At 38.1% G+C, this 14,245-nt stretch overlaps 1 protein-coding gene across 9 annotated transcripts in view; it reads left to right on the top strand.

Moving 5' to 3' along the window:
- Window positions 1-14,245, top strand: part of LOC102234746 (SRC kinase signaling inhibitor 1) — a 94,137-nt gene that overhangs the window by 44,270 nt on the left and 35,622 nt on the right. For all 9 annotated transcript variants that reach the window (XM_023341346.1, XM_023341344.1, XM_023341347.1 and 6 more), the window contains one exon: window positions 5,217-5,243. In XM_023341346.1, the coding sequence (XP_023197114.1) occupies window positions 5,217-5,243 (27 nt within the window). The remainder of the gene's footprint in view (window positions 1-5,216; window positions 5,244-14,245) is intronic.

Genomic DNA, 14,245 nt, shown 5'->3' with positions numbered 1-14,245 from the left:
AGCTGAGTGAGATGAAACCTCCACCTGTCTGGTTTTCCTCTTTAACTTGTTACTGGCTTGTCAGACTTATTGGACAAATGTTGTATGTAGCTGAGGACTGGCTTACACACACATCTGGGTTCTCCTGGATGCTGTGGCAGTGCATTTAGCTGAAACATTTAGGTGTTGCAACCAGTTCGCTTTACTGTAGGCAGATTTTCTGTAAATGTTTGAATTTACAACCTTAATGGCCTTGTTGGCCATGTGAAATTAAAAAGTGGACCACATGGCAATGGAGTAACCATTGCATTTCCAATGCGTCACTGTTTACTTTACATCATGAAGATGCACCTATGCACGTGATTTTGCTTATGGCATCAATATGCAGGATGGGAAGAATGCAAGCCAGAAGAGGCAATGTGATTGAGAGGACAATATTCTGCTGGGAAAACATGGGTCCTATTATTTTGACATGACCTACCTCTAAATTGTTTGAGATAATGTACACAATTTCAATATAAACTTTTCTTCTTAATGGACGTGGGCTATTTCAACAGGATAATGCATCCTGCTACAAAGGAGAATGGCTTAAGGACCACAACAAAATGTTTTAGGTGTTGAGTTGAGGTTGAAATGCCCCGGCTCTGAATCCATTTTATCAGTTAGATGTTTTGGACAAATGAGTCAGATCAATGGAGGTTCCACCTCTCATCTTCCTGCACACAAAGGACTTGACAGGGGGTCATAATTTGTCTCCTGATTGCTCTACACTGTCACAGGTGCAGAATTTCATATTCAGTACTTCATATTTCTTGCCATGTAATCTTGAATTAATGAAAGTAAATTGAAGATAATTGACTGTATTGTAGGCAGCCGGGCCCTGCAGATGACTTCTCTCTTTGCACAGTAGATCATTATTGACAGATAGATGTATTCCCTGCAGGCTTACCACATAGCAAGCTTGCAGACAAGTCGACCGCAGACATCCACAGAGAGCCTTCCCCTGATTACATCTGAAACTTGGCTCTAGCACAGTCTCAGACGTGCAACACCTACGTAATCCTTAGAAGTAGACCGTTAATCAATTCCAGATTTATTGTTGAAAGAGCCTCAGTTGAGTCACAGTTCAGTACGATAACTAGATAAATGCTCAGAAAAGCATTTATATGGAAAGGGAGCAAAGGAGAACAATAAAAATACTTCAAATTAAAGACGGCAAACACATTCCCAGAACGGAGAGTTTGTATGAGGCATTGTTTGACTGACTTTATGTAATCTGCTTTGAATGCAGGATTTACAATGTATCTTGTTTCACTGGAAGAACTAACAATCACCATAGACAAGCAACAATGGATGTAATGATAAACTACCAATGAGGTTTTGAAAAGAAACTGTCACTGCAGTAGATTACTACATTGTTTGCTTAATTCCGCTAGATTGGGTTGCTTTTACTAAATAAAGATTTAAACACCTTAGAGTATCGATTTGGAACTCAAGTCATCAGAGGCAACTTTTAGGTGTGTTCCTGGTCTAAATTTTTAAATCAATTGCTTCCACAGCATCTGGTTATGTTTTACAATGGTCCTGGTATTTACTGTATTTGATCCAAATGTGTTGAAGCAGAGATCCACATCAAAGTTACAAGATGCCTGTCCTGAGGGACAGGGCTTTGAGGCTTCAGAGAACAGTCTCTGGTATTCTTGTTTGCAAGAGCAGACTACAACTCTGGTCTCAATCCTTGATGTGACACTGAAGAGGTGTCTCACTTGTGACTCTTTCTGCATTCCAAAAAATCAGGCTTTGTTCCTCTTAAAATAGATGCTTAAGGCGCCATCTCTTATGGGAGTTGTCCGTGGTTCTGAAAAAGCCCTATGGTTGTGTTGTTTAGGCCAATCTGCAGGATTGCTATAGGAATCACCTGTTCACACCTGTTCAGACTGTGTCCACATTCTTCCATTATGAACTGTTTCATCCTAGGATTTCTGGCCACAGTCACAGCGAGAAAGATGTCTAGTTTCTCTCTGCTTTTTGCAGAGGATGTTTTGTTGGTGTCTTTACACACAAGAGTAATTGGCAGCAGGGTTATGAATTATTGCCTCCAAATTTGAACCATGGTTCTCAAATGGCAAAGGTGGAGTGATTGCTGCAGGTCGGATTTAAGACTGCTTCTGAGTTCATGTTCCACGGATGAGTTCAAGTACCTTAATGCGTTGTGCGCTAGTGAGAAGGGCAGTGAGAGATGGCTGGACTGTGCTAGCAGGGACTTTCTAAAGAGGAAACAAAGTTAAAAGCTGCTGCTCCAACTGAAGCTGTATCGTATTTTGCTTTCAATAATATTATACCTCTTATTTTGCAGTGAGCCTGCTGGCATTGTCATTCATTCTCCTCACTTTTGCGAAAACATAAAAAAAGGAACATGAAGCAAGATGGTTTCTAATATCTTGTGGGTTTAAAGATTGACATTTTCAAATTTGTCATAAGCCATTCACAAAAACGAAAAAAGTGTAAGGTCTTGTAGCTCATTTGGATATGTCCAGTGCAGTCGAATTATGAGATAAAAGTTTTGGCTTCTTCCCATTTGAAATGAAAACTCCAGCTTCCTATTTAGGCTTGTGCACATTGCTTTGATCTGGCTCCTGGGTCCACAGCAGCCTCCTTCGCGTCAATGGATCATAAGGCTGGTCTGTGGAGCTGTCTGGGCCTGCATCATTAAAACTGGCATTAAGTCACTGCAAATGTTGATTAACTGCTAGAATCCATTACACGCAATTAAATTTCCATTACAATGGCAGCGATGGAAGACGCAAGTTAATCTGGCCATCATCACAATAATTCTAACATAATTTTCCCACCCAGAAGATTGTTGGAAAACACTCTTATTTGTTGGTTTGCTGACATAAGCAGATCTAATGTGTGGCCATTCAAATAGAGAAAAGTTAGTAAAATGTGAACATGTTTTAGTTTAAATGTTTTATTTTAACAACAGATCAACAAAGATACAGTATATTCTGATCATAAGAATCCATCTCAGAAATTCTTGCGTAATTGTGATCAGTGGCTTTGTCTTGAGCATCTCTGATATTGTGCCCATTGAGGCAGTTTGTGAGTTTCGCTGTCCGTGTGTCACCTTTCCAGTTCAGAACAGAATGAATTCAGCCTTTATATCAACCCATCTCTAATATCAAATTCACTATTTATTGGATGGGGCCATAAGTAGAATTATTTCAGTCATTGTTGCTTAGCCTTTTTCACAGCCTAGTAAGTGCTGTTTACCATACTGTAGAAACTTATTAGCAGATTAATTTCCCCATGCATTTGTTATAGAGGTTTATTCTGAATTAGGGTATTCAGCACATGAATCATTCTTTGTAATCATATTTCTCAACAAATTTGATTTACAAAAGCCAAAATCTATACAATTAATCTCTTAAAGCACCACCTGTCGAGAAACGTTAACAGAAGAGTGGATCTACTTCAAAGCTAAAGGTTTAAGGCAATGATGTGGGAAAGTCCAAATATGCTTTGTGTCGATATCAACACTCTTTATCAACCTGTCTCCATTCAAAACCTAAACTGCAACAAGATTGTCTTTAAAACACGGGCATGACTGACTTTATTGCCCATTAAAAAGCTTCCGTTAGCCATCGCCTTAGCAGATTTGCTGCTCTTCTGTCACACCAGCCCTCTGCCTATCCTCCTTTACTGTATTATGATTCTTTCTCTGTAGATCCAGAGCATCTTAGCTTAGGCCGACTTTCTCCTAACAACAATTTAAGATGTTTTGCTGGTATCTTTTGTAATCCAGATAATTTTTGTTACTTCTAGTGAAGATCTTCTGTTTCCTGTTTTTTGAGTTCTGCCATCTCTAAACGATACATCACAGCTGGTCTTCATCTTGTAAACCTGTTTTACTCTTGCAGCTTACCTTCTGTAATCTCCTCTGTTGCTTTGGATGATTAACCCCAGGTACTTCAACTCATTCACCTTCAGTACCTCTACTCTTTGCAGATTCATTCTTCCATATCTCTGATTACTGACACAGATCAGTCTTGTGTGTAAATATTGTAGAAAATGCCTGTCTAAATTTAGTAATATTCAATAAATTAGAACGAAAACATAGTTTATTTCAGTACCTTGATTGACCAAGTGTAACAGATTATATAGGTTAAGTTTACACAGACTGAGGTTGGTAATTCTGATGATTTTCTGTTGAAAACTAAAGAAAACACATTTAAGATTGGAATATTACATCAGAACAATAAACATTTTTAATACAAGAATGCGGGCTTAATTGAAAGTTTGTTTAATACCTGGTTAAACAAACAAGCCTCATTGGAACACATTCTAAATGTGTGAAAGTGTCCATCAAAATTAAAGACCAGGTGCAGGTCAGAGCCCATCACTAATCCCACCTATCTCACTACAAACCTCTCATAACTACAGATTAAGAAAATGCCACCATACCATCCCCGTTTAGCCTTGCGTTCCCATTTTTTAGTCATACAACCACACAAGCTACTCAGCTTTTGACATTTCTATTGCAGAAAGCAATTTTGTGCTTGATTTTTGGTGCTGTAGTTCATTGTTTTTACCAATCTTCAAATGTCCCTTTAGCTAGATAATGTACACGTTTTCTCAAACTTCTTTTTTTCTTTTTCACTAAAACCTAATTGACATGTGCATGGAAGGAGTACATGCAGCAGAAAACCCTAGTTTTGCAAAATATCCGTGTTTCTGTGTATATATCTATCAGAGCCGACTAGCTTTGTGCTGTTTTTAAACTAATGGGGTGAGTGGTAGCTTTTCTTTAAGAGTTTCCATCAACAGTCTCAAAGATGCACCCCTTTCAGAAGAGGGAGAACAATTGTCCTCAAGGGTCTCATCTAGTCAATACATTACCTGCATAGAAATTAGCAGTAAAGACTAGGTTTACACTTCTTTGAGAATCCTCTTGTAAACGTATAAAAACTTAACATAAATATTCTTTCATGAAAAGGGGTGTTGACATGCTGAGGCATCTATCTTTTTGTCTTTTGTCCAGTGTTGTTATCACTTGCATATTTTCACATAGAAACCTTGTAATAAAGTCAGATTTTGGATCTAACCAGCTCTTGTTTTGGTCATTCTTTTAGTGTGGTATTTACAGCAAGTCTCACACTCTCAATCCTGTTTTTCTCCTTTTTCCCCCCTCTGTGTCCCTTCTATCTCCTTTCCTCTTTGTTTTTCTCCCCCCTTAGCAACAACCAAACTACTGGAGCTTCAAGGTCAGTGCTGGTATTGTGTTTGTGTTGCAGCGTAAATCTGTGCCTCTGTTCGAATTTGTCTCTTAATAGGATAACGCCATTGTGTTTTGCATGCCCGGTTGCCTTTTCTCCATTCCATTTAGAACTGGTCACATTGTTGGCGCACATGTTTCTGCTAACCGTTTTAACTCTTGCCTCCCATACTGCTAAAAGTTGACATCAGCTTTTCACATCTTTGGCAGACTTGAGCCATACAATCTTTCTTTTTTATAGATTGTACTTGCATCTAACTCAGTACTTTCTGCTTTTTGTAATAAATTAGTAGTGAGGACAAATATTGAACACAACATAAGTGTAATAAACTATATTGAGGGACTTTGTTGCAACGGCTTACAGAGTCAGTATACATGCACCAGCTCTGAGTTGTTAACGGTACAATTAGGAGTTAACAATCAGTCCACAATGAAGCCAGCTTAATGTCACTGTGGCGTGAGACAGAGCTGACAAAAGAAGCCCCAGCTTCAACAATTAACACTTTCAAGTTGAGAGAGAGAAAAAAAAAAAACAGGGATTGAGCTGTTTGGTCAGAGTGAAAAGTGTGTTGGAAGGGTCAAGATGTAATAAATGTCAACATGGTGATACTATCATAAGCTGTGGTGCTGTTTTGCTATACTGGTGCGTAAAAATGGGGAGAATGACCTAAAAATGTATTTTTCCCTTGTGAAGACGGCTTAATAATTAAACTGCTACACAGGTCCACCAGAAAAATTGTAACCAAATATGGTTTTAACACTTAAAATTTTGCATTTTTGGTTTTAACCAATTCGCATGATTCAGTTTTCAGATTTATTCGTATCCCAAATTGGGCAATTGATGTTGCAGCAAGTATAAAAACAAAAAAACACAAAGTATCAAAGATTAATAAATAAGGAACAACAAAAAATACCAAAAAGGACATGAAATACAAATCAACACATAAAGGGAAGAATACGGCAGTGTTTCCAGCTTTGATGCTGGAAATTCATTATATAACACAAGTAATTTCAAATGTCATTCTGTCAGAGCTTGTTGCGTTCAGTGCATCCAGAAAAATAAAGTCTGAACACTAGGTTAAGTTCACAGGTAGATTTTCAAGTTATTTAATGTTTTTCAAGATATATAAAGTTACACTGTCAAAAGGAAAATCTTAATCTTTAGTTATTTAAAACAATATTTTGTGGGTCTGACCTCTGTTTTGGAACAGATGTTAAGAAGTGCTCTTCCTACCATAGCCAGTTAAGCTGGTGCTTGTATTTCCACTTTGCGCTGAGTTTTGGAGAGATCCCAGAAAAATATCTAAGGCAGCGCTGCTCTCATCTCTGCTAAAAATAACGTGGCTGGTTCATTATTTACGGACAGACAAGATGAGACAGGCAGAAAGTCTGAAAACGAAACTCCACTGAGAATTTAATCAATTTAAAAATAAAACGCACCCACATAGGCTTGGCTGCATCTGATTTGAATGCATTAATACTAAGTACTATGCAAAGGTCTTCAGTCTTAAGTCAATTTATTTATAGTTCTTCAGGCTTTTGGGATTTTTGTTTAAAGTTTATCATTGAACATTGAAAGATTTTTCACACAATTCTGGCAATTTAGCCATTTGTGGAAAAGGGAAAATACAAAGTTCTGAATCTTAAACATGATGCATTTGAGTGTGTATTAATCAAACTCTTTAAAGATCGAGCTGCATAATATTAAATGGAAATAGTAAAGGATACTGATTTTTCTTTTTTTTCTCCAGAAAAATTAGCTTTGATTAACAGTTGATTAATTGGGTTAAAAACTGATTTGCAGAGGCAGCCCTGCATCCTAAATTTCATCTGACATTTCACCCAACTGAATTATAAATGAATGCCTTCAGATGCTGTCTGCATCTGCTGTGCATCTATCACATTTTATGCATATTTCTTGCACATTAAAGGTATAAAGTTGCATTAAATGTGTCTCATTTGCGGGTTTGAAGGTGTTTATCCCTCGGGGAAATTACACTTGGGGTTTGATTAGCTAAGGATGAGTTCTGTGCCGCCCCAAGAGCACAAATGGAGACAGCTGTGAACGTCAGTCAGCGGGAAGAAGTTATTCATGCCCTCATCCTTTCATTGCTAATTTTAATGCAATCTTGACTCAATTACACAGTTTAGTCATTGACAGAAAATGTGGGAGACGGGATGAGTTGAGTTGAAGCCAACTTCACGCCCACTCTGCTACAAACACATGCTCTGCATCCAGGATCTTTGAATCACTTCCATGCTTCTCAGAGTGTGGCCTCATTGAGTTCTACCACTGAGATGGGCAGCCAATTATAGCAATGACTGGCAAGATTCGCATGGAAATACTGTAAAAATATGTGATGAGTTTATCTAAAACATTAAGATTTTTGTGCTACACTGGAAGTGGTTCTAGCTTCACACACTAAAGATTTTATTGACAGATCAAATCAATCAAAATCAGATGAAGGTTTGTGGTGGTATGAGCTTTGCATCCAACAATATAGCCATTAAAATATTTCTGTTTGAAATGTTTTTAAACTAGCTGTCAAAAACAGCAAGTTTTTGTGGTTCCCAGGTTAGACTTAATACTTAAAAAAGATTTGAATTATATAGTTTTCCTGAAATCCTTGTTTCCTTTCAGAGCAGCAAGTTGGCCAATGTCTGCAAAGACATACACAAATCTGTAATTCATAAATGGCTCCACCTTCGTGTGATGTTGTACAGCACCTGCTATCATACGGGCTTACCGCAGCTCTCTTTAACCGTAAAATGACTAGATACCTAAATGCTTCTCGCAGAGCTTCTGCTGACATGGCGGATATAAACTGTGTTGAAGGATTTTCTGTGATGGAACAAAAAGGAAAAACTGCTGCTTTGGGATTAAATGGGATGTAAAATGTTTGCTGGAACTAGCATTAAAATGTCAAAGGATAAGGCAGAGAGAATAAATCCAAAGCCAACAGTGAATGTATCAAACCACCATCCTCTGTCTGTGTTGTAACCTCTTATTTCTCCCCTTCAGCTTGAACCTCGCTGCAGCTCTAAAATATCAACGTTTTTTTAAAGTTTATACAACTTATATATACAAATGTCTACCCAACAGGGCAAATATATTGCTGGCATGCTGAACTTGCATATGACACAATATTGAATACAAGCAGTACTTGTTATTGCAGTATTGATTTTCCAATAATGATTTTGGATCAACATTCTGTACAGTTGCTCTACCAGATGTGGTTGACGTGATGGGATTACATTTTGAGGGATTAACACTTGACAAACCACCACAAGAAGTAAATTATGATTGTTGTATTGTTATCTTCTACTTTTATATCAAAATATTGTCGGTTCGGCAAAGTAGTCTGAGACTGGTTGTCCTTCGGTTCTTAAATATCTTAACCAGCAACAGAAGGATGGTGTAGGATGGAAGACCAGAACTCCTCAGGTCATGCAACCAGACGGACTGTTCCATTCAGATTAGGGGTCAGATTTTGCCTCAAGCTGAAAAGTTAAAGTATCTTGGAGTGTTGTTCATGATTACTGATAGGAGGAAGCAGGCAATGAATATATGGACTGACACTTCATCTGCACCACTGCGTTGATCAGCTCAGGGAAGAAACAACTGAACCAACAAATGAAACTCTTGACTTTTACTGTCCATCTTTGCTCCTGCTGTTGTCTACGATCAGAAGATATGGATCATCACAGTGTGACCTCAAGTGACTGAATGGAGATTCCTTTTTGGGTGGCTGGGTCACCCTAAGATAGTGAAGCGCTTCAGGGAGGCTGCTTCAAAAGGAGCAGTTGAGGTTGTTAAAAATTTTGATTAGGATCCCTCTTGGGTGCCTTGAATTGGATTTGTACATATTATTCATAAAATATAGTGTGACATATCACACTATATACATATGAGGCCATACATATGAGTTTCTGTAGGATTTATTGTTTCCAAAAACAAATCTCCACAAATAAAGTGGTTATCAACTCATACGTTGCTCTTGATGTTTTCATCCAGAATGGTTTGCTAAAGGCTAGATTAATAGATAGTTGTTTTTTTCTTTTTTGATAAAATTCATTCATTGTTCAGCTCCTCAGATTTCAATTAGGTTCCAGTTAACTGTTGTTAAACTTACAGAAAAATGTAAGTTTATAAAACTATTTGACATTGTCATGATTACAACATATGTTAATATATATATATATATATATATATATATATATATATATATATATATATATATATATATATATATATTAAGTGTTGATTGTTCTTTACAGAAGTTATCAAAGTGGCACAATCTGATTAAAATCTATTCAGACATTTTCTAAACATAGGGGCTGTATTTGGAAATGGCAAATTTGTGAATACAATTTGAATGTTTTCTGCAGATACACAAGTTTTCGGTTAAGTTTTGCAAAAATTAGATGTTTTCTGCAAGTCACTTCTAAATTTAGCAGACAGTATCCAGAATCATTTGATATATATTCTGATCTATGGAATAAGTAGAAGAATAAGCACAGAATTTTATTTTTTTATTATTACGCTCTGAGAATTATAAGCAGAGAAGCCACCGAGGAGGGTTTGAATATAAAATGAGCAAATCAGAGTTTGGAAATCCTTAATCCCGTCCCCCCGCAAAGAAAGGTTTGCTTCTCAAACCAACGAATTACCTCTTTTTACACTGATTCAGTTTTTCCATGTTGAAATGTATTATGCATGTATTTAGTGTGATGCCCATAGTTATGGAAATGTATTTAGATTGCAGCCAGGGCAAAAGCTTGATTCTGGAGGAAAGACCAGCACTGTTTATAACATGCTGCTAGACCAAGTGTGAACAAAGCAACCAGTTGTACTGCTGGCCTTACAAAAAGAGAAAAGAATAATTTATCCTCTTTTCAAGTGAAGTATCTGATATTGTTACTAAAGATTTGTTATTCAGAAACCAAGTCTTCTGTTCCAGAATTTCCTTGATTAGTTTTAACTAAAGTGAGAACATTTCCAGTAGGAATGATTTTTTTACTCAAATATCTAGCACATTACAATGAAAACTGTCGGAACCATATAGAAAACTTAGTCTGATAAAGTTTACAAATTTTCAAAATGTAACAACTGCCACCAAAGTGGACGGAGCCAATAGATACCGAGGTGGATGGCCAACCGTGGAGGGGGTTGAGCAGGGCTGTGGTCAGGACGAATGGATCCCTCTAGCAATTTATTTTCCCCAAAAAAAGCAGCCAGCAACAGCTCTAAGGATGTTTTTGTGTTATTGGAGACTTTGGTGATGACACATAAAGCACCCGTTCTGACTGAGCAAGCAGCAAGTTCTGCTGTGAGTCTTTGCTGCTTCCAAAGCTCTGCAATCAGTCTCACACACTCGTCTTGTAGCAAAACCGCCAACAGTCGGAGTAGAGAGAAGCCATGTTCCACTTCGTGTTCACAATGAAAATGAATCACGCGTGAAAAGCTGAAAAATGCTGTCGATCAATGCTTAGCCACACTAAAAATACCAGCTACTGACTCCCCATGAGGCGTGTCTGAGTTTTATACCCAAATGCAGGGCTGTGACAGACATGAACCAAGCTGTACAGTTGTAACCAATGTGGAACACTTGACTGCAGTAACCACGGTTCACTTAAAGAGGGCAGCACTAAGATGGTTTTAGGCCAAATACAGTGTTAAGCAAAATTGCACAAAAACGCAAAATATGACACCCGTAACCTGCCCTTCCCTAGAGCGCCCTAATTAGGGGCAAGAACATTTGTTTTGAGAGACTGTAGGGCTCAGCTCCAATTTATAGAGATAATCTGCATAAAAAGTTGGTTAGGGCTTCAGTTGGTCTTTAAATATTCCATGGAACCTTTTTTTTTTTTAATGCCACTGTAAACCTAATTCCTCCTTGATGCAGTGAGATGTTCTTACCTCAGTTCTTAAGTCTTTAAAGTCTTGAGATACTTGTGCAAAACAATGTGATGGTGGTGTAATAACTAAAATCTGAGGTAACGAGGGCTTTGATCTAATGAGAAAAAAGTGCAAAATGGTCGCTTTTCACTGACCTTATTGGTGCTATTTGCTTTGCCAGACACTGAGAGAAGCAGAGTAGATTTGGGGCACAAAGGATGGGCAAAAATGGAGCTAGTGTTGCTTGAATATGCACAAAATTAATGCACGACTTTAGTCAGAGGTATTTTCTTACACCTCTGTTATGTACAGTGGCAGATTTCTGTTTACCTTCAGCTGGTCACAATAGCTTATGCTGTCATTCTTCCAGTGCCCCCCCCCAACCCCTCTGTTGCTGGTCTGCAGCTCATTTAGGTTTGGTTATCACTCTCCTTCCTCCCTGAGAGCCGGGGAGTCTCTCCTTCTTACTGATGCAATAGAAACCCCTGCAGCAGAGCACTGCTGAGCTCATGTGGGTGAGGGTGTGCGTCTGTTTAATAAATAGTCCCCGGTTATTTTCCTTTTGATGTTACTCTGCTTCTCTGGCTCACTAAATTCACACAAACAGTGATGGTGCTTTTTGTGCATAAACACATATGTTATCAAACGGCTGTGCCATAATGACTGTGCGCTCACGTTAATGCATACATGGACTTGCAGTGGCCATGGAAACTGAAGGTGGATGGATTATGCAAATATTGCAAGAGCGTTTTAAGACTCGCACTCACGTGTTCTCCTGCATCCTGAGGCGAGCGGTGGGGATTGTCAGCTTGTCCACAGGGGTGAACAGATTCAAACAGGCGCCTGTAACTGCTGCTGACAGCGTCAAAGACACAATAGAGCAAAGTGCTGCATAATTCTCTCTCTTTCTTCTCTCCCAGCCGCACTTGGGCAAACATTAGTGCTCCATTTTTAACATCTCTATTCTTTCCGTATGGAGTGGCTGAAGTAATCACAGACTATTGTCTTCTGTCTTTGCCTGCGTATTCAATTCAGAGGAATTTACAAAACTGTGGGCTCAGATAAGGGAAGGCATCACCAGTATTCTGCTTATTCACCAGTCTTCTTCATGTTAGAGTAAACCCTGAAGGAGGTGTTTGATTTTAATCCTGCTTGTTGCAGTAAAAAGTGACACAGCAGAGTAATCATTCAGGATTAAAATACTTTGCTTCTCAAAAGTGTTGACAAGAAGGACTTTTTCTTTTGGAGAGCCTCATTGCAGTACCATTTCACGTGATCCAGAGCTTTTAGGCCTTATTGTCACTGTAAATTTGTGCCGCAGCTGAATAAAGATATTTTATATTTACCAAGCTGCGATAGTTTGAATCCTAATTTAAATGACAAGTAAAGAATTTTTATCTCATTATTGCGCCTTAATCTCTGTTTGGGAATCACCTTTCACGATTACCATCAGGAGTTTGAGGATGCATCCTGTTTTTGAGATAAGATTATACAAAGTCTTGGGTTTGCAAGAATAATGGTGGCAGTTGTTAGGATGGCAGAGAAGGTTGGTTGTAGACCTCAAGGTGGCCGTTTCAAAGCCCACTCCCTCCCTCTCTGGGGATAATCAGGAGTTGCATCATGAAGAGCAACCATACATCTGCCATGTCTGTGTGCACGCAGCTGTGAAATGTAGAAAGCTGCTAGCTGTGGTGGGAAATGCCAAGAGGACAATATTAGGTTCACAAGAGCAAGAGGAGATTTTAGCAACTATTTTTTATTCTATTTTTACTTATTTTTTTTAATTAAGAATAAAAATTTAGAGTAGAGTCCACATATTCTTGCGGATGTCTTTTAGTTAAGACTTAATATTGTAAGCCATCTTACTTGCAAAACATTTGAAGGGGCACTTCTAAGATCTGCACTCAACCTTTGCCCTCCACTTAAAGTTTACTAAATGGTGCAAGACGGGCCAAAAATCTAAATAAAAACAGTGGTATTTCCACATTATAAAGTATTTTGAGTTTCATGTCCTGATAATAATCCTGGTAAAACTCTTATAAGGTGAAATTAAAACTGAAACTATTCACCCCAATTTCTATATTTTATCTTTACATCTGATACTGATATTAGTAAGAGCTCACCCCATGTAGGCTCAAACTTTTAGTTTCAGGCACCGCATGAAAAGAAACCACTTGGGAAAATCCTGAATTGAATAAGCTTTTGTGTCCTTGCTTTTATTCTTACCAGTAGTTATTTTACAGTTTCATTTAGAAGCACAAATTTCAGTGTAAAGTGGCAAAACACCACAGGGATTGTGGTGATTTTGTGAAAGGCTTTTGGATGTGTTTATAATTTTTTTAATGTCAACTGTCAGTAAGTATTTCACATGTTTTTTTTTGTTGTTTTTTTGCTATCATCATGGAACAATTCCAGCTAGAAGCAATGAGACAGTTTGATATTTTTAGAGACGGTTTTGTTTTAGCTGTTCCCTCCTCCATCTAATGTTCCAGCTCACCAACTGTCGTGGAAAAAAACTATTTCCAAGCACTGTTCAGGTGTTTTTCCACATCACCAACTAATGGTTCATTCTGTTCATTTTTGTACTTTTATGCATTATTATGAAGACCATGATCAATAAGCATTAGAAAGATTCATCCTTTAATAGCCAAAGCTGGTAATTGGCTCTTAAGAGAGACTTGGGTGGATGATAATGTGACTGAAAATCTGCACATCCTTTATAAGAAGTCAGTTTTTATTACTATCTTTTGCTAAATTGGTCTCTGCTTCCATGCCAACATATACACATGCACAAGACTGCTTTGTCTCATGCTCTCCACATACATAACCCCCCCTCCCACACTCTTAAAGGAGTCACGTACCCTCATGTTGTTGTGTTAGTCGCTCTATCAGACCTTTTAGTTAACTGAATCAGGTAGACCCAAAACTGTGGACTAGATGGCCAATCTGACATAATTCAATACTCTTACTGTGACTCCCTCTCTTTGAATGAGAGTGCTGCCATCCTAAAACAGACCACTTCCATCAGAGCAGAAACCGTTAATCACAGGATAAGCTCTGTATTAATTAGCATAGACCCTTCCTGTAATCCT

This window comes from Xiphophorus maculatus, chromosome 10, assembly GCF_002775205.1.
Source record: "Xiphophorus maculatus strain JP 163 A chromosome 10, X_maculatus-5.0-male, whole genome shotgun sequence".
In the NCBI taxonomy this organism is placed as follows: Eukaryota; Metazoa; Chordata; class Actinopteri; order Cyprinodontiformes; family Poeciliidae; genus Xiphophorus; species Xiphophorus maculatus.
The sequence above is the reverse complement of the archived record's forward strand: the minus strand, read 5'-3'. Positions and strand labels throughout refer to the sequence as shown.